Source organism: Monodelphis domestica, chromosome 4, assembly GCF_027887165.1.
Source record: "Monodelphis domestica isolate mMonDom1 chromosome 4, mMonDom1.pri, whole genome shotgun sequence".
In the NCBI taxonomy this organism is placed as follows: Eukaryota; Metazoa; Chordata; class Mammalia; order Didelphimorphia; family Didelphidae; genus Monodelphis; species Monodelphis domestica.
In genome coordinates this window covers 279,585,660-279,607,642 of record NC_077230.1, presented here as the reverse complement: position 1 = coordinate 279,607,642, position 21,983 = coordinate 279,585,660, and the positions used below count along the sequence as shown (strand labels likewise).

Genomic DNA, 21,983 nt, shown 5'->3' with positions numbered 1-21,983 from the left:
TTGTGCCACTACAAAAGGAATCATTATAAAATTTTTAGAAATATAAGTCTCTTTCTTTTTACTTTGATCACTGGTTGATTCACCCAGTAGTAGCATTGCTGGTTTGAGTTCTGATGAGGTATAAACTGCTACCTCAGAATTATTTTAATTTGCAGTTTTCTTTTTTTATTCTTTTTTTTTTATTTTTATTTAGTCATTTCCAAACACTATTCATTGGAAACAAAGATCATTTTCTTTTCTTCCCTCTCCCCTCCCACCACCTCTCCCATAGCTCACGCACAATTCCATTGGGTATCACATGTGTCCTTGATTCATACCCATTTCCATGTTGTTGGTATTTGCATTAGAGTGTTCATTTAGAGTCTCTCCTCAGTCATATCCCCTCCACCCCTGTATTCAAGCAGTTGCTTTTCATCGGTGTTTTTACTCCCACAGTTTATCCTCTGCTTGTGGATAGTGTTTTTTAGATCCCTGCAGATTGTTCAGGGACATTGCATCGCCACTAATGGAGAAGTCCATTACCCTCGATTGTACCACAATGTATCAGTCTCTGTGTACAATGTTTTCCTGGTTCTGCTCCTCTCGCTCTGCAACACTTCCTGGAGGTTGTTCCAGTCTCTATGGAATTCCTCCATTTTATTATTCCTTTTAGCACAATAGTATTCCATCACCAACATATACCACAATTTGTTCAGCCATTCCCCAATTGAAGGGCATCCCCATATTTTCCAATTTTTGGCCACCACAAAGAGCGCAGCTATGAATATTCTTGGACAAGTCTTTTTCCTTATTATCTCTTTGGGGTACAAACCCAGCAGTGCTATGGCTGGATCAAAGGGCAGACAGTATTTTATCGCCCTTTGGGCATAGTTCCAAATTGCCCTCCAGAATGGTTGGATCAATTCACAACTCCACCAGCAATGAATTAGTGTCCCTACTTTGCCACATCCCCTCCAGCATTCATTACTTTGCATAGCTGTTATATTAGCCAATCTGCTAGGTGTGAGGTGATACCTCAGAGTTGTTTTGATTTGCATCTCTTTGATTATAAGAGATGTAGAACACTTTTTCATGTGCTTATTAATAGTTTTGATTTCTTTGGCTGAGAACTGCCTGTTCATGTCCTTTGCCCATTTATCAATTGGAGAATGGCTTGATTTTTTGTACAATTGATGTAGCTCTTTGTAAATTTGAGTAATTAAACCTTTGTCAGAGGAATTTGCAGTTTTCTAATCAACGATTTAGACCATTTACCCCCCATGATTGCAGGTAACTCTGACTTCTGAAAACTACCTTTTCATATCCTTCAACCATTTGACTTAGATCTGTATACATTTGAGAAATGTGGCCTTTATCAGAGAAACTTGTTATAAATTTTTTCATATTAATTCATATTCTATGGTACCTTTTAGAAAAATGTAGTTTCTCCTATTAATTCTTTTCATTGGGTTGATTTTTGCTTTTGCTTTTGTTTTGTATCAGATTATGATTGTTATCCTTGCCTTTTTTACTTCAGCTGAAGCATTAGATTCTTCTCTAGCCCTTTAATTTAACTCTGTGTATTCTTCTGTTTCATGTGTGTCCCATAAAAGAGATATTGTTGGGGGAAAATTAGGTGGCAAAGTCTATAGAGCACTGGCCCTGGAAACAGGAGGACCCAAATTCAAATCTGGCTTTAGACACTAATTTTGTGACCATGAGCAAGTCACCTAATACTATTTCTGTCTGTATCCTGTCCCCAGTAATAAAAACAACAACCCTATATTGTTGAATTCTGGTTTCCGATCCAGTCTATAATATCTACTTCCATTTTATGGGTGAACCTGTTGAATTGACATTGACAGTTTTGAATTTGAATAATAACTGTATCTCTGTCCATACCTTCTTTTCTGTTTCTCTCTCTCTCTCTCTCTCTCTCTCTCTCTCTCTCTCTCTCTCTCTCTCTCTCTCTCTCTCTCTCTCTCTCTCTCTCTGTCTCTCCCTCCTTCCCTCCCTCCCTCCCTCCCCTCTTTTTCTCTCTTCTACCCCTCCTCAAAAATCAGTCTTACTTCTAACCACTCTCCCCTTTAGCCTGTCCTCCCTTTTATTATCTCACTCCCATCCATATCTGTCATCTCTTTTGCCTTTCCCAGTTGGGTAAGAGTGTGGTTATGTTCTTCCTTCTTTGAACCAATTCTAATGAAAGTAAGTTAGTTCACACATTACATACTCCACCTTCATTTTACCTTCCAATAAAAAGTCTCTTCTTTATATTCCACTTTTATGGTGAGTAAATTTTTCCCATTCTACTTCTCCCTTCCACCCTCTCCCAGTGTATTCCTCTTTCTTACCTCTTCATTTTTATTTTTCAAGAATATCTCAACATAATTGATGCTCTTATTCTTTGTTTGTGTAGATTTCTTCTAAATACCCTGATAATGAAATTTCTTAAGAGTTATTTATGTCGGGCGACAGCTGGGTAGCTCAGTGGATTGAGAATCAGGCCTAGAGACTGGTTGTCCTAGGTTCAAATCTGGCCTCAGCCACTTCCTAACTGTGTAACCCTGGGCAAGTCACTTGACCCTCATTGCCTAGCCCATACCACTCTTCTGCCTTGGAGCTAATACACATTTTGACTCCAAGACGGAAGGTTAAAAAAAGTTACATATGTCATTTTCCCATATAGGAATGTAAATAGTTCAACCCCTTAGATTTCTTATGATTATCCTTTCATGTTTACCTTCTTATACTTTTCTTGAGGCTTCTGTTTGAATGTCAAATTTTAGATTCAGTTTTGATCTTTTTAAAGAGGATTATTTGAAAATCATCAATTTTATTTAATAGCCATTTTCCCCCCTTAATTATTATACTCAGTTTTGTTGGGTAGCTTATTCTTGTTTATAATCCTAGATTCTTTGCCTCCTGGAATATCAGAATCCAAGCCCTTTCCTTCCCTATCATGGCAGTTATTAAACTTTTTGTTATTGACTATGAGCCTATATGATATTTGAATTGTTTCTTTCTGGCTGCTTGCAATATTTTCTCTTTGATCTGGTTGTTCAAGAATTTATTATAATATTCCTGTGAGTTTTCATTTGATGATCTCTTTCAGGAAGTGATTGGTTTCTTTCAATACCTATTTTACCCTCTAGAGCTAAGATATTGGAGCATTTTTCCATTGCAACTCATTGAAATAAGTTATCTAACCTCTTTTCTTTTTGTTATGGTTTCAAGTAGTCCAATAATTCTTAAATTATTTCTCTTCAATCTATTATTAAGATCAATTGTTTTTCCAAAAGAATATTTTACTGTTTCATCTATTTTTTCAGTTTAGTTTTTTTCTTAGTTTTATTGTTTCTTAATGTCTCATTAAATCCTGAGCTTCTACTTGCTCAATTATAATTTTAAGTAATTATTTTTTTAATGAGCTTTGGTATCTTTCTATTTGACCAACTTTGCTTTGATAAGGAGTTATGTGGATTTTTATACCTCCTTTATTATTAGGCCAGTTCTGCTTTTTTCAAGATATCACTATCTTCAGGAATTTGGGTCTTTTTTTTTTTTAAACCAAACTGTTAATCCTCTTTTCTTAATTTTCTTTCTTTAATTCTTGTAGGAATCCTTTTTGGTCTTTTTCTTTAAGGCTTTGTAATTTTCATATCATTATTTTCTTCTGATTTTGAAACTGGGTCTTTTCTCCTACCAAATTAGCATTTTACAATCAAGGTCTTTTGTTGTTTGCTCATTTTCACAACCCCTTTCTTGACTTTGTACTTTATGTTAGAATTGGGCTTTGCTCACCTTGGGGGTGGGAATGCACTGTCCCAAGTTCCCAGCTTTTCACGCTTCAGTTTTCAGAGCTAGTTCTGGGTATCTGCAAGTTTTCATTGTTTTCAAGTTGATATGATCTGGGAGTCGGTGTGGTCCCTGCTCTCCTGGTATGTATTCTGGTTTTTTTTCCCAGAAATAACCCTCACTCTCCATCAGCCACAAACTCAGTTATCACTCTACTTGGCTCTCATATTGCGACCAAGGCTTCTGTTCGCCTTTGGCTGCAAGTGGTAGTGTTCCTTTCTGCCTTGGAACTGCACCTACAGCCCTTTCTCCCTTGTCACCAACCACTAGTGTTCTTCTCTACCCTTGGCCTGGGACTTAAAACTTATGGGCAGTAGAGTTGCCAAATACCTCTATATATATCCAGTGCCAATAAAGGGTCCCCTGTAATATCTCTCTCCCAGTTGTATGACCCCTTTATGTTTCTGAGCTGAGAGCCTCCAAATCTGCTACTACTGCCACTATAGGCTCCCTTCAAGAACTGGTATTGGTGCTCAATACTCTGGGCTGCCTCCCATTCTAGGGCCACAGACCTCTCCTGCCAACCCCCTAAGTTTTCTTAGGCTATAAAAATGCCTCATTTTGATCTTTTGTTTACTTTGCTTCTCCAAAATTTGATTTAAGGAGTTATTTTTTGGAGGGAAATATTGGGAGAGTTTAGGTGGGTTGCCATCCTGCCACCATTGACCTTGCTCTGGTCAGGGCCTCAGTGGCCTCTCACTCTTTATCCCTTTATTATTTTTTTAAATTTTTATTTGGTTATTTCCAAACATTATTCGTTCCAAACAAAGATAATTTTCTTTTCTTCCCTCCCCACCCTCCCACCACCTCTCCCATAGCCCACGCGCGATTCCACTGGGTATCACATGTGTCCTTGATTCAAACGCATTTCCATGTTGTTGGTATTTGCATTAGAGTGTTCATTTAGAGTCTCTCCTCAGTCGTATCCCCTCCACCCCTGTAGTCAAGCAGTTGCTTTTCATCGGTGTTTCTACTCCCACAGTTTATCTTCTGCTTGTGATAGTGTTTTTTAGATCCCTGCAGATTGTTCAGGGACATTGCATTGCCACTAATGGAGAAGTCCATTATCTTTGATTGTAACTCTTTATCCCTTTAGCAGTAAGTTATTGACCAAATTTTATTAAAGTACTCATTGTTCTCAGTATTACTCTGCCTGTCTTACTATTCCTTCTCCATTTTCTTTACTTGATCATTGTCTGTTTCTCCTTCTCTTAGACTCATTGCCCCCCAAAACTTTGTCCTGGGCCCTTTTCTCCTTTCTTTATACCCTCTTCCTTAATGAGGTTATTTGCTTTCATGTGTTCAGTTATCATCTTTGGGGAAGGGAGGGTTGAGGTGGATATGAAAAAATTCTTGCAAAACTTCTACTTGAAAAGATATTTTATTCAAGGATATTCCAACTCTAGTTAGCAGGAAGTTGATGTAGTCATCCATATTAGAGTGACTTGATAGTGTAGCAGCTTTAAAGATGACTTTCCAACTTTTCCTTTTTGTTTTTGAAAATTCTGGTTTCTAATTTGTAATAAAGATGCTTACTCATTTTCAGGTATTCATTAGAAACAAAATGTTATCTGCTATCTTCACTTTCAAATCTATGTAGTAATTAGTTGGGGTCTGGAAGAGGGAAGAGGGTAAAGTGCTTAATAAACACTTATCCTTTTCCTCTTTGATTTCTGGGTACTCTGGTTGAGTGCCAAGGAATTGCTTTGATAAGTTCTCTTTGAATTAGGACTCAAGGTATTTTGGAAGTGCTTAGGGCTTTTCTTCATGGGATTCTACATAGGAATGCTAACTCTTATACTATTGGAAATGGGGAATAAACTAAAAAATGGGGATCTTAATGTGTAGATAAAAGACTTATTTATCAATAGAATCTTAAAGAACTACAAACCTATCCATCAGTTCACATTCCCCATTTGGAAAATGGCCCTTTAAGTCAAAAAATTCTACGAAAAACATATCCTTATATATCTCATAAGAATGCATCTTAGAAACTGCAAAAAAAAATGATACTACAAAGTAAATCATAGTAGGTACAGTTTCACAAGCCATACCATTTCTATTTGAACATCTCATTGACATTTTAATCTCACCATACCCAAAATATAATTGAATACTTCTTTCCATAAACACTTCCATTCTCCAGCCTTTCTTTTTGATGGAAGGATGGAAGGCATATATTCCAGCCAGATCCATAACCTCAGAGTCATTCTAGACTCCTTCTTTTCTTTCATTTGATTCTTTCTGAACAATATTTCTCCATTCACATAATCAAGTTTCTAGTTTAGATTCTTATCACCTTTCTCCTATATTATTATAATAGCCTCCTAATTGGTCTTTCTTTCTAATCTTTTTCCAGTCTTCACCACTCTTTCTAATCTCATCTAATAAAGTCATCTAAAGCACATATCTGACTGTGCCCCCTCTCCTGCTAAAATTTCTTTAATGGCTCCATAGTCTGTGATAGGGTAAAATAGAAACTCTTTCACTCAACATCATTCTCAGCAATTGTAAGATGTAGCTCTAATTTACCTTCTGTGGGTTATTTATATTTTATATATATTATATTTATATATAATATTAGATATTATATTTATAAAGTTTTATTAATAATAACTAAATCAAAAGAACTGCCTGAACTCAGCTCAGTCTCAGGTCAAAGAGAGAGAGAGGGAGGAGTTAAAGTCATTTAAATACAATCACGCAAAACGTGATGATACAGGAAATGGGAAAAGGATTCTAGGTAAAACAGAAAAGAATTTTGGGTTATGTAGGGTTTTTTTGGTTGGTTGGTTGTTTTTTGAGATTCAAGAATTTCTAACTATATATTCCCCCCTGATGAACATTTGGGAGAATTATCTCCTCAATAGGTCATTTAACATAATCAACTTTTAAATTACAATAATTTGGGAAAAAAGAACCAATGATTGTGGGTTGACAAAAAGCCAATTTGGGGGCAGTCCCCTTTGGCATAAGAGTATAAATTCAAAACAAAAGCATTTCCAACACCCCATAGTTCAATTCACATCCCAAAGTTCACTCTGGATCTTCTGGTACAGTGTGTGGTTTTTGCAGGCATCTTCATGGCACCTTCTCTAAAAAGTTCACCTTTTCGATTCTATAAGGTAGTCTCTTGTTCTAAATTGGACTCAAATTCAAGTCAAAGTTCACAGCAATAACATTGTCCCCATCTGAGGAAAATAATAATACATTCCCGCCTGAGGAGGATATAGGGATACATGGCTTAGTTATGAGGTATATGAATCAATTTGCAAAGGAAAATCCAAAATAAAAAAACCCTCCGAAATAAAATTACTTGTGGATAAAATATAAAAAATTGACGTCTTATGTCTAGAAAATCTAAGTAAAGGAAAAACAAATCTAAAACACTTGAATCAGGGCCCAATTAAAATGATTTAAGCAATTATGCATATTTACCCAATCAGAAGCCAGGACCACAGAAAGTTTGCCATACAATGAGAGACAGAAAAGGGATTAATGGGAGCCAGGTAGGAGCCAAATTTGAGATACTTGGTAGAATGTGGGACAAGGAAGACCTGCCATTGATATATATCAAAATAGCCGTAACTTCAAACCCCAAACTAGTTCAAGTCTTCTTGTCTTGGCTCAAAGTTACATCAATCCCACTGAGATCTGGTCTCAACAAGAGGAGGCTTCAAGCCGGGTGGAGAGTGGTGAGGAATGCTGGCTAAAGGAAATAGGCCTGAGAAGTGGCAGTTGAATTGGGCAGCTGCAGGTTGGGGAGTGGCAGAAACAGGCACTTGCAGAACTTATCTATGCTATCTATTCTTTTCTCAAAGATTTAAAAAAAATCTTTAGAATTTTTTGTCCCTTCAGGTCTCCATAATGCAGGTTCTAAAATTAATAATCAATAACTAAGTAGTATATTTTATATAGTTTTATTAATAATAACTAAAGCAAAAGAACTGCCTGAACTTAGTTGGGTCTCAGGTCAAAAAGGGAGGGAGGAAGGAGTTATAGCTATTTAAATACAATCAGGCAATATGGGAGGACCCAGGAAAAGGGAAAAGGATTCTAGGTAATATAGAAAGGAATTTTGGGTAATGTAGTTGTGTGTGTGTGTGTGTGTTTTTTTTTTTTGCATTGCAAGAATTTCTAACTATACATTTCCTAACCTTGTTTCTCATTATTCCCCTCTGCCACCTCTCCCACCTCCTTTTTACACAAGTAGTCCTTCCCCTACCCTGTCCCTCTTGCTTAGAATGTACTTGTTTTTCAGCTAGAATTCTTTGAATTCATATATGCGCAGCTGAGCTCTAGGTCCTGTAATAGATGATATTCTGAGGGTGTATTTTGATGGATACTAGATAACTAATGGATCCGATAGTTATCTTCTTTTTCCCTAACCTCCCTTTTGTACCTCCCTCTTTAGAAGCCTTTCAGCCTCCCCTCCCTCTTTCTTCAGTCTCCCTCAAGTCACTCAGTGTGAGCTGTGGGGTTTCAATGAAATAGTTCTTAATCTTCTTTGTCAAACAAGGGGTTTATTTGGGGAAGACAGGAAAGGTGGAGGATGGAGGTTAGAGGGGTAGGATATCCCTATTCTCTACAGTGAGTGTTAGGTTGGAGGATATTGAGAGAAATGGCAATTCAGTCACTAGCATGAAACAGAACCAGTCAGAGAGAGATATATGGACTATTGTCCTTCTTTTCTTCTGCCTTCAAATCAGCCAGGCCACCTCCAACTTGATTATCCCCAAGTCCCAGAGACAAAACCCAGTTTCTTCCTTTGAATCAGCCAGAGCCCAGACTTCAAATCCAGTCAAACAGTTGACTCTTGCCTACAACTGTTTCCCAGTCATGTTCCAAATGGAATCTTCATTTGACTGAAAGATGATCAATCTCCAGGTTTTTGTCCTTTGCATGCATTCCTCTTTCACAGTCCTTGTTCTCCTAGAAATCTTCTGTGAATCTTCCCCATTGCCCTAGCTTTCCTATCTTCTCAAATTTCTTTGTATTTACTCACTTGCATGGTTTATTTAACTATGACAGAGATTCTTAACACAGATTTTAGCCTTGGTCATGTGACGCTGGGTAAATCACTTGACTCCAATTGTCTAGCTTACCACTCTTCTGCCGTGGAGTTGATACTTAATATTGATTCTAAGAGAGAAGGTAAGTGTTAAAAAGAAAGAAAAAAAAACAGATTTCAGGTGGTCCATAAATTTATATGGGGAAAAAATTACATCTTTATTTCCACTAACCTCTAATTGAAATTTGGTGTTTTAAAAATTATGTAAAAACGTTATTCTGTTTCAACCAAGAAGCTTTTTGTGATATAAAAAAAAAGTTAACCACAGCAGTAGAAATAAAGTTACTTGAAGGAATGAATTATTTAACTTTTTCAAAGGACCTAGTTTAGTACCTTACATGTTTTAGAGCTCAATAATTGTTTTTTGAATGAAATAGAATTTTTCCCTAAACCAGATCAGAAGGGGCTTATAAACCCATTAGACTATAGGTGATGATTAAAATGTGAAATAAAAGAGCCCCCAAGGCTATGTTTCTTAAACCCATTTGACTTTATGACATTTTAAACTTGAAATATATTAATGATGCTTATAAACACTAGTCTGGTGAACCTAAGTATAAAGAACAACCCAAGACAAAGAGAAGTATCAAACAAAATTGAGAAAAGTAGGCCTAACTTTAATGAGAAACAGTGATATGTAAGTATAAGAAAATATTGCAAGCACAGAATTTTTCTTATAGAACCCCAATTAATTTTCCTTAGAATACTGGGGTTTCACAAGGCATTATTTGGGAAACATTGCTATATACATTCCATTTCACTACTGTGGATATTAACCGCTGTAATGTTTCTCTCTACAAACCCAGTAAATGGGACAAAAATTGATTGTGAACATCAGATAAATTTTGAATTCTAAAGAATTGAGGACTGTGCTATATGAATTATTTAGAATCAGTAAGTTAAATACTGGAGGCTGAAAGTAATCCTTCTTTGAGGCATATATATATTCTCAGGGATAAGTATATATTGGATTTTAGTCTGTATATTTCATTATCCTTTATCTGGCTTTATTTCTATAGATTCAGATTTCCTCGGACCACCAATTGAGTTTATTTGTTTACTGAACTTATCTTTATGGTCAACAAGAGCAACCTTTACTTGTGGTAAAAATCATATTTGAAAAGACTCACAAAGTTCTTTTGTCTTCAGGAGTTAATATTCTTTGTATAACAGGTTATTTAGATGCTAAGTGAGCCTCCACAAACTAATCTCCATAGGATTTAGTCTTAGTTCTCATGGGTATGAATCAATGTTGGCTAATTTGAACCAGATATTTTGATGTACATATTCCAGTGATGATTAAGTTTAGCCTGACTTGACATTTTGAAAACAACTTGTATTTCATGAACATTTTATACTGTCATTTTTTGGTTTTTTTTTCCCCCTCTATGCAAAAAGCAAGGCCTCTGTAAGGAATCACTTCATGTGGTTTCTGGCGGCCTTCACTCTCACCAGCAGAAATTGACTGAGTTCCACAGCTTGCATCCAAGGAATTTCTGTATAGTTTTGATCTAGACTAGCCACCTCCTAAATTTTAGCATTTCCAAAATACTTTGGCTATTTAGACTTCAGCATTTAAGGATCTTATTGTTAGTTTGATTTAAAAATGATCATTTTATCCCAGCACCTGGGACAGTAGGCTTTGTTGATAGTGTTGATGTGGGAGTGTTGAGAGGAATGGGGCTGGGGCGATGGATGGACCATGTTCTTTCAGAACATATAAATTCAGATCTAATTAGTCACTTATTATTTGTCACATTCCAAGGAGAAAGTGAATTCTCATAGCTTTTCTTTTATGATTATTTTTCTTCTAATCATGACTTCTGTTACAAATAGAATTTGATTTTTTTAAATTTCCACCTCATTTCTTTAGGCATGAATTTGACTCTGAACATATTCCCGACCTGACAAAAGAGCCTTATGTTCAAGACATACATTCAGTGGGTTCCCTTTGTAAACTGTATTTTCGAGAACTCCCAAATCCTCTGCTCACTTACCAACTCTATGAGAAATTCTCTGTAAGTACTTGCTGGTTTGGAAACAAGTTTTGTTTAAGCTGGGAAACTTTATTGTGGGTTTAAATAAAAGATGGAAAGAAGACAAGCTGATTGGTTTGGCCAAATGCAAGTAATGGTTGAAAGCCGAACCTGAGGCTTAGCTGAACGTTTTCTTTATTTTTCCTCAAAGAATCATTACCAATCACAAGCCCTTGCTATTTCAGCAGTTTTTTTATTCTCTTTTGTCTGTCTTTGACTCTCTAACTTAATCTCCCATAGATTTTTTCATTCAGCTTTTGTGATTGTATTTTTATCAATTTCAATGAGAGTATAAATATCAATCTTTCTTGTTAAATTGTGTGTTTCCAGTTCAGTATGTGAAGGTAAAGAAATCCAGTTTGAAAACTGAACTAGGTCTCAAGAGCTTCAATTAATCATTCCTTTGTAGATAAACCTATTGTTTTTTTTTTTCTCTCTGTCTTTGTGTTACACAGGATGCAGTTTCTGCAGCAACAGATGAAGAACGACTCATAAAAATACATGATGTCATCCAGCAACTTCCTCCTCCACATTATAGGTCTGCCGTATGTTTAAAATACTAGGCAATAGATCTATTGATAACTAAAACTGGATTTTCTCCTTGGTTATCTCACGTTAAAAAATTTCTCCAAAAGTAAATTTCTCAGGAATTTGATTTTACATATTTTTATAGTTATTATTTTTAAAGCACCCTTCATTTAAGTTTATATAATTTAATTTTACCACGAACATGTCTATTTGGTGTTGCATTCGCTAAACCTTTAATTGAGAAATGTGATATGTTTTTAATAATTATAATTTTATATAAAATGTTTATGGTAAAAATTAAATTTTATTTCTTGGATATATATTGACTTATTATCCCATTCACCTCAGCAGCTGTTTACAAAATTTCTCTTTTGTCCTCAACCCTCCCATTTCATTCCTTCCCCTCTTTTCATATATGATCCTCACCTCATATTTCAACTAACAGCTGAGGCTGTTTGTGAAGATCTCCTTTCCCCCTTTCTCACATCCTTCTGAAATCATCCTCTACTCTGTCCTTTCTAACATCATTCTCATGAAGATATATCCATTCTTTTTACCAAAATCAATCCCTCCACACATAGTCTTGATTCTAGCCCTTTCCGTATTTTCCAGAAAGTTGATTATCTCCATATCCTCCCCATACCCTAATCTTCAGTTCTTCCTTATCTTCCAATTCCTTCCCTGCAATCTATAAACATGCCCAAATCTCTCCTTCCCAAAAATACCCCCCCAAAAGTATCCTCACTTGAAAAGACCAACCTTACTTACCAATTATTCTTTCTCTCTCTTCCTCTTCTCAGCTAAACTCTTTTAAAAAATCATCTTGACTTAGTGTTTACACGTCTTCTTTCATTGTATTCTAAACTTTTTGTAGTTTTGACTTTCAACTTTATCATTTAATTGAAATTGTTTGCTCCAAAGTGATCAATGATCTGTTCATTGACAAATCTAATAGCCTTCCCTCAAACCTAAACCTTCTTGATGTTTCTGCAATATTTAACACTGTTGGTAACTTGAAAGAATTGAATCCTCTTTCTTAATGGGGTTTTATGATCTTGATCTTTTTTTTGTTCTCCTCCCATATTTGTCTATTCATTCCTTCTTAGTCTTCTTTACTGAATCTCCATCCATGCCATATCCAACCAGTGCCCCTTGTTCTATTTTCTTTGTACTCTTAGTGATTTTATAATTTATGAATTTAAATTTAATCTCTATATAACTGATTCCTGGATCTCTCTCTCTTTCTCACTTCTTTCTCCAGAGTTCCAGCCCCATATCACCAGCTACCTATCAGACATTCATCATAAACTCATTATGTCCAAAATAAAATTCTTTATTCCTGCCTCCCCCAAGCTTTTTCCAGACTTCCCTATTACTTTCTTTTTTAAATATATATTATATTTTCCCAATTATATGCAGCAACAATTTTCAACATATATTTTTCAAAATTATAAGATCCAAATTGTCTCCCTCCTTGCCTCCCTCCCTTTCCTACTCCAATTCAGGAAATGATAATCAATTTGATCTGATTATACATGGGTTATCATGGAAACTTACTTCCATATTGGTCATTGTTATGAGAGAATACCCATATAAGACCAAAACCCCAAAGAAAAACACATACGAAAGTGAAAAATCATATGCTTTCATCTGCATTCTGACTCAAGCAATTCTTCCTCTAGAGGTAGATAGCTTCCTTTGTCATAAATCCTTCAGAATTATCTTCCCTATTACTTTCGAGGGCACCACCATCCTTCCAGTCAACCAGGTTCATAACCTCAGTATTATCCTCAGCTCTTCACCCTACATAACAAATCTGTTGCCAAATCTTAACATTTCTTTTACCATGACATATCTCACATGAGTCCCCTTCTGTCCACTCACATACCTACCTTCAGATCACACTAGTCTTTTGATTGGACTTCCTGTATTGACTCTTTCTTCACTCTGTCCTACACACAGCTATCAGTGTGTGTCTGATCATTCATTAAATTCCAGTGACTAGGTTCTGTTACCTCTTGGATCTACTCTTAATGCCAGAGGCAAGTTTTTATAAATGTTTATTTCCTTCCTTCTAGGGTCAAATACAAATTCTTCTGCTTGGCACCTAAAGCTCTTTACAACCTATCTTCTGGTCTTTTAGTCATTTTACACTGTTCTCTCTACCATGAGCGCAGTAGTCCAGCCATAGTGGGTAGCTTGCTATCCCTCACACATGGTTTATCTCCCACTTATGTGTCTTTGTCCTATTTAACATCCATGCCTTGAGTTCTCTCCCTCCAACTGCTGTCTTTTAGAATTTCTGGCTTCCTTTTTGTGACCCAGATCAAGGACTACCTTCTGTAGGAATATTTTCTTGGAATTCTTGGATTCTAATACCTTCCTTTCTGAAATGACTTCATGGAAACTGTTTATTGAGCTGGAAGAGACTTTGCAAGCCATAAAGTCTGTCCCCATTTTACAAATGAGGAAATTAAAATACAAAGTGTTTAAGCGTCATTTACTTAAGACGTCGTGGTATTTAGTCTGATTTCTCTGGTTTCTCCCCACTCCTGTTTCCTTCATTCTCTGCCATAAGAAATATACCACAGAAGGAAGAAGTGGTTGAGAGATTTTGCTATTCTTTTAGAAAGATTTAAGAAGGATTTATATAGCCTTGTGTGGCTTGTCATCAGGAACACAGCTCTTTTAGCAACATATACCATCCCATAGACAAGTGATAAAACGATAAGCAGGAAAATCCAGATAACCACTATTTTTACTGGCTATCTAGAAGGGTGTGTGAAAGCCTGACATGGTCTACCTCTGGCACAAACCTTCCAGGACATCCAGCCTTCAACTAATATGCCTTATGGAGCTTCTTAGAAAAGGGGCTCCTCAAAAAGGAAGTCAGTGGACATTTGTAACAAACAGCTCTTGGAGGACATACGTTCCTAGTTTCATAAAGCCTTGCACAGAAGATTAAACCTTGTCATTACACATCAAATACACATTAGGCTTCTTTTGTTTTGAGGAGTAAATAAGAAAGATCTTTACAATGTACAGTGATAAGATAGCATCTTGTCCATCAGTAATTCCTTAATTCTGTATACTTCTATTATGTATCTATTTATGTACCTGTTATCTCGCATTAGATTATAAGCTCCTCCAAATTGGAATTATACCCAGAGATTTATAAAACTATGTATAACCTTAGAGCCAGCAATACTACTGTTGGGTCTGTTTCCCAAGGAGATCAGGGAAAAATGAAAAAGAACCTATGTGTTCCAAAATATTTATAGCAGTTCCCTTTGTGGTGGCAAAGAACTAGAAATTGAAGGAATATCCATCAATTGGGGAATGGCTGAACAAGATGTGGTATGTGATTGTGATGGAATACCCTTACACAATAAGAAATGATGAGTAGGTTAATTTTTTTAAACACTTGGTATTGTTCAGTTAGTAAGATTAATCAAGTAACTTGCTAAATGTGGAACATTAAAGTTAAAATTATAGGATAATTTATGTCTATCATTGTTAACTTTCACTAAAATTCTTGTTTCCACAAAATGAGGAGCAAAACTATGGCACACACTCATCCACATCCATACTCTCCCCCCTCTCTGTCTTTCCATGTGATTCCAAGATATATTAAGAGAAGTATGAAATGAAAAATCTAGATTATTTGCAAAATGGCAAAAATGATTAAAGAGGAGGAAAATAAGCTTCTATGTGGAAAAGTTAAAATCAAAATTTAGCACTGAGAAGAAGGAAAGGAGACAAATTAATAAACACAATGGTATTTTAAGAATTTATATAAAGACATTTTTGTAGCCTTTCAGAACTTTAGCAAAGAACATAAGCTAAGATACAAAATGAATGATAAAGTCCTTGTTCCAGAAAATCCTTAAGGATATAAAATAAAATAAAATCTATCTTGAATTATTTGGTGAATTTTTTTTTTTGCTAAGAAGTTGTACTAGATGATTTTTTGAAATCTTTTGCAACTAGACATTTTAATCATCTGATCTATCATGATTAGCTTAAAGAACAAGTAACTAGGGCTGCTTCTTTCTTGGACCCTCTCTTTTTTCATTTGTCTCCCTCTCAGCTCTGTGTTTCTGCTCAATTCTGAAATTCTTTGTTAGAATTATATGATATATCCCAGTCATTAAATTAATAAAATAATCTCATTCATTACTGAGCTCAGAAGGCCCTTGGGCCTATCATTTTACTGTCTCTCAGAAACATTTCAGTACATCATCAATATGGTCTCTAAATTCCAGTGGTTTCAAATTGTGATCCATCTACTAAATATGATGTTTTCAGTTATACTTTGAGACTTATCCAGAACAACATAAAAATAAAATTAGCCCTATGGTGAGATAAAATAAAAATTTTCACATAGGTTAACACTCAAATAATATTTAATTCAACAGACATTTCTTAAATGCTTAGTATGTTCAAGACTCTGTGCTCAACACTGGAAAGAGAAAGAGGCCAAAATGTATGGAAATCCACATATAATTTTGAAAACAAAAATCCTATGATTTTAAAAACACTACTATTGAAGATTCTGTTTTATTTTTTTGAGTTTACCTATCTCATCACACCCCTTCTTTTTCCTGTTACAGCAAGTTACCTGTTACCCCTCCCTTTTTCTACTGCAGTAAAGAGGATTCTTGGAAAGCACTAAAAAGTTTTTTCACCACTATTAGTGACATGTACATAAATAAAGCTTCTATGTAGCAAAGTTAGTGAGAACTTTACACTTATTTGAGGTAAATATTTTAGCAATTGCTAGGTTATGTGAACATGCAAGCAACTGTTTCCAAATTATGATAATTTGATATTGGTATATGATAAAATGATATTGGAGTATTATTGATTATGGGTAGAATTTCTTGTCCTTTAAGAAGTAAATAACCACATCTATTCTACTTCACTTTTATTGATATCTGATGCTTAATCTGTGCATGTATATTTCTAAACAAGATCTTTTCCCCTGCATTTCTGAGATTCTGATTGGCTCACAATTAAATGTCACAAGTATTATTTAGCTATTTACTAGGGATATATAATCTAAAATTTTAAGTTAAAGATTAGGATCTTTAGGACACATCCTTACCATGACTCCCACCCCAACAACAAGCCGCATGACATACCCCAGCAGGAAGGCGATGAAGAGAATTCTTGCAGATACAGAGGAACAAATAGCAAGCCAGTTTGATTTGAATGAAGGAATAAGAGAGATAGGGATGGAACCTGCAGGTCCATTGTTATAAAGACTTCACAGGAAAGGAAACTCTCCATTAATGCAGGTTGACACCATTTCTACAACACATGATCTAAGAGAGTTCCTAGAGCACTGACAGGTTAAGTGAATTGCTTAGCGTCTCATAATCAACATGTATCAGAGGTGGGACTTGCTTGAACTTGGCATTCTAGCTTTGAGGTTTGCTCATTCACTGAGAAGGCAGTATATGAAGATGAAGAGGGAGAACATACCAGGCATGAGAAGATAGCCAGAGAAAAAAGAGATGGAGGTTCTTGTTAATGGAGCAGAAAATTGGTTAGTGTCACTAGATCAGTGTATATGAAAGGAAATAAGGTGTGAAAAGTCTGAAAAGGCAAGAGGGGAGTTTTGAATGTCAGACAAAGAAGGGTTTTGCATCTAAATCTGGAGGCAGTAGGAAGCCATTGGGATTTGAGTAGGGTCACAGCTATCAGTAGGTATATGAAAAAATACTTGGAATCAATATTTATTAGAAAAATGGAAATTGAAACAACTCTGAAATAGTACCCACATCTATTGGATTGACTAATATGACAGACAGAAAAGGAAAATGACAAATCCTGGAGGGGACATGGAAAAATAGGTACACTAATCAACTGTTGCCAGAGTTATGAACTGATCTTAACATTCTGGAGTTCAATTTGGAACTCTTCCCAAATGAATTATAAAACTATGCATACCTACCCTTTGACCCAATAATACCACTATTAGATCTGTATCTCAAGATTTTTTTAAAAGGAGGAAAGATTTTTATGTACAGAAATATTTATAGAAGCTTTTTCTTTTTGGTGGCAAAGTATTAGAAACTGAGGGGATGCCTATCAGTTGGCATTTTTCATTTTAATTTTATTTCTTCAATTTAGAACATTATTCTTTGGTTACAAGAATAATATTCTTTCCCTCCCTCCCCTCCCCCCACGTTTCCCACAGCCAATGCGCAATTCCACTGGGTATTACATGTATCCTTGATCAAAACCTATTTCCATGTTGTTGGTGTTTGCATTAGGATGTTCATTTAGAGTCTATATCCCCAACCATATCCCTCTCTACCCATGTAATCAAGCAGTTGTTTTTCTTCTGTGTTTCTTCTACTACAGTTTTCCCTCTGAATTTGGATAGTGTTCTTTCTCGTAAATCTCTCAGAGTTGTTCAGGATCATTGCATTGCCACTAATGGAGAAGTCTATTATATTCTATTGTACAACAGTGTATCAGTCTCTGTGCATAATGTTCTCCTGGTTCTACTCCTTTTACTCTGCATCAATTCCTGGAGGTTGTTCCAGTCTCCATGGAATTCCTCCACTTTATTATTCCTTTTAGCACAATAATATTCCATCACCAACATATACCACAATTTGTTCAGCCATTCCCCAATTGAAGGGCATCCCCTCATTTTCCAAATGTCTTTTTCCTTATCTCTTTGGGGTACAAACCCAGCAGTGCTATGGCTGGATCAAAGGGCAGGCAGTCTTTTAGTGCCCTTTGGGCATAGAAACATCTGTATGTTAAGAAAATGACTGTTCATGGAAAATGAATTGAGGAAAATGAGTTAGACCCATCAGAAGTCTATTGCAATCTTCTAGGCTTAAGGTGAGGAGAACCTTCACCAAAATTGTAGCAGTGTGAGAGGAGAGAAGTGGGGATTTGGAAAAGTACATTCAACAAACTTTAGCAACAGATTGGGCATAGAGGGTGAGAAATAGTGAGGAGTAGAGGGTGATAATATTTTGGGAGCCTGAAAGACCTGGGAGAAAGGTAGTATCTTATACAGTAAGAAGAAGGTTCAAGATGAGGTTTTAGGTGGGTAAGATGATTTTGATTTTGGATAGGTTGAGTATAAAATTTCTACTGATCATCAAGTTCTAGAGGTCTGAAAAACAATTGGAAGTTAGGGCAAGATAAGTAGATTTAAGAATTCTCAATGTAAATGGTGATTAAATATATGGAAGTTGATAAGATCACCAATAAGTATTGGAATGTGGTCAAATGAGGGAAGAGCAAAGAGTGAGGAGCAAATTTATGTCTCCATACCTGGATATTGGAACAATGAGGAAACTCTCCACAGAAATAGATGTTTGGAGGCAGGATACCATTGTAGAGAAGTAGGAGTTCCATTTTGGATGCCTTAAAATGTAACGTACAGTTAATATCTAAATAGTTTCTTCCATTGTTGTTTTACATTATAAAGACATATTTTGCTGAGGTAACATATAATTAAAATTTTTTTTCTTCAAGTGATTAATAGGGAGTGAGCAATCCTGCCAATCCTGCCTCTGACATTTATTATTTGATGTATGACCTTAGGCAAATTATTTACCCCTCTGTCAATCCTGTGCTTGATTCTTTTCTTCAGAAATTGGTTTTCAGTTCCTTGACTATAAAACAGAGTTTCAACCATTTGACCTCTAGGATCCCTTTAATTGCTAAATTCATTATCCTATGTGTGCTGGGTTTAGAGAACTTAATGAATACAAAAGATGAGTCCCTGCCAAGGTACTCTAATGGAACTACTCTGTTAATTATCTGAAGAAAATAATTTTTCTTTTCTTTAATAGTAGATACCTTACCTTTGCAAAATGTATGTTTAAAAATCTCTTTTGGCTGGAACCTGGCGTGTGTAAAGGAAAGGAATATAAAATAAGATTGGAAATGTGAGTTGGAAATGTTGTGTGGGTACTTAGATTCCCAGGCAGAGAATTTGCATTTCACTGTAGAGGAAATAAATCTGAAAAAGATTTTTGAGCAAGGGAGTGTATGCAGACCTGTGCTTCTAGAAAGGTGATTTTGACAGCTCTGTGAAGAATGGATTAGACAGTGAAAATAGAGACACCCATGATTAGGCTACTTATTACAATATTGGTCTAATTGAGAGGTGATTAGAGTTTAAACTAGAGTGGTGGCAGTAGAATGATTGTGAGATATATTGTAAAGGTAGAACTTTTCAATAATTCAGCTTTGATTGGGAAAAAGTCTCTAGCTCACCAAATATTAAAGTACTCAAATTGCTTTTATCTTCTATTTTGAATTAGATGACATGCTGCCAGAGTATGTGCTGTGTTTTTTGTTAGTGAATTTATTTCAAATATATCATGCATATAATGTCATAAATTGTTCCTTCGTAGCACTACCATCTTCATGTTCTCATCACTTCTTACACTATTGTAATAACTTATAGCGATACGATGTCATTGGAACAAAGAGAATGGAAACTTAAATTTTGAAAATCACAGTATTATAAAATTGAACATGCAAAAATTAAGTTAAAATTGCAACCTTAATTTATTCCATCATACTTGAAAATTAATACAATTTTTTAAAAAAAGAATTGAGTCCTACTCCCCTGATCCCTGCCCACATTGAAATTTGGGGGCTAGTTATGAGCACATCCCCTTACCATAGGCACATAGAAACTTTGATCCCATTTTGACCCAATTCATTGCTCCTTAGGCAATGTGGTGGCCTCTTAGTTTCTAGGGGCTCACTATACTGATGCCAAGCTCTTCAGACACCTAATTAACATAGACCACTGCAGCTCAGAATTCCTGGGTCCTAGAGATCTCGTCAACCTGAGTCATGTTGTAGCTCTGATTGCAGGAATGGTGGTACCACACCCAGTAAAGTAATGCAATATTCCAAATATATTTCCAAGATGGTTTTGTCATAGGGGAAAAAAAAGTCTTTGTTTTGTAAAATTAGATCTCCCTACCCTGTGGAGTCAGGGTAACTCAATGGAAAGCATTCAAGATTTGACTTCAGCAAGACCTAGGTTCAAATACCAGCTCTGCCACTTATTATCTTTTTGACCTTGAACAAGTCACTTCATGAAAACTCTTTCAGCCTCAGTTACGTCAAATGCAAAATGAGGTCATTAGACTCAGTATTCTTTGAGGTATCTTGCAGCTCTGTCTCTAATCCTATCATCCATCTAATCCTCTATCTGTAACCCCCACTCACTTAGCAAAGTTAAGCTTGTCTAAGAGCTTGGTTTAAATTTTCTGAGCCATAGCTTCCTTAGCTTAAAAATGTGAATAATAATACTGACCAGAGGGTTTTGTGAAGATTGAATAATATAATATTTGAGAAGCATACCATATTATATAAAGTGCTATCATTGATCAAGAGGCAGAATTATCATTTTTATTAAGTCAGTTTCCAGGTTCTCATGTAATATACTCTTGTTCTTTTGAAGACTCAGCTATATAGAGCAATATTTACTTTCATTGCTGAATTTCATAATGCAAATCATATACTGTTCCTGTGGCCCTTTCTCATTACCTTTAACATGAGAAAAAGCCTATAATTTAAGCACCTCTAAGAAGATCCAGGAATCAAGTGACTGTTCCTTAATGAAACTAAATTTTGTACTGACCTTCTTAAGCTGGAAAAGATGGAGCTTTTCCAAATAGCCCTATAACTAAAGCCCTAGAACTTTTATCTTAATGTATGTGAGGATATTTAAAGAAGGAGGAAGAGAGGTTTAAATTGAACAAAACAAAGGATAGGCTCTAAGGCTGTGTTGGTGAACCCATGGTATGTGTGCACCAGTGTGCCAGAGGGGGCTTCTCCCCTCCCTCTCTCCACTGTGCCTGAAGACATTTTTCTCCTGCCCTGCCCCCTGCCCAGGCTCCCAATGGGAGCACTTCTGCCCTCAGCTCTCTAGGGTAATGGGGCAGGTGGTTTGAAGGTGCAGTTTGGGCATACAATCTCTAAAAGTTTCAACAATGTTGCTCTAAAGTTTTGAGGAAGTAACTTCATGCCCAAATTCCTGAATATGTCACAAGCTTTCCCTCTAGAATTCACTGTTGTCTTGACTGTTACTTAGAGTTGTTAGAAACCCAGTTTGCTCTTGATACAACGGAGCTTATTAATCTCTAGTTGATACATCTCATGTATATAGAAACTAGATGTGGTTTATAGAGCTATTTCATTGGTATAACCCAATATGGAAATCATATGTTCAAAAACAATGCCTTGCCAGATAAATGTGTGCCTAAGTGTTGGTAGTGTAGCATCATAATAAGAAGCCTGGATTTAGATCGAAAAAGAGAATAGTTTAAATCCAAGCTTTGCTTCTGCTTCTTTGTGAATGTGAACCATTCACTCTGCAAGATTAGAATAGATGATTCTATCTAGCTATGAGCCAGGATTTGTTTTTTGTTTGTTTGTTTGTTTGTTTTTATTTAAGTTTTTTACCAAAAACTAATTTGCCAACACAGTTCATATGGAACTCTGTTGTAATG

At 35.8% G+C, this 21,983-nt stretch overlaps 1 protein-coding gene across 9 annotated transcripts in view; it reads left to right on the top strand.

Moving 5' to 3' along the window:
• The window catches only part of ARHGAP32 (Rho GTPase activating protein 32), a 430,718-nt gene that overhangs the window by 386,341 nt on the left and 22,394 nt on the right, over positions 1 to 21,983 (top strand). For 8 of the 9 annotated variants that reach the window (XM_056794599.1, XM_056794598.1, XM_056794601.1 and 5 more), the window contains 2 exons: positions 10,779 to 10,923; positions 11,397 to 11,479. In XM_056794599.1, coding sequence (XP_056650577.1) covers positions 10,779 to 10,923; positions 11,397 to 11,479 — 228 coding nt within the window. Of the gene's footprint in view, positions 1 to 6,397; positions 10,009 to 10,778; positions 10,924 to 11,396; positions 11,480 to 21,983 lie in introns of those variants that run through there. The other variant, XM_056794604.1, reaches the window with a different exon arrangement.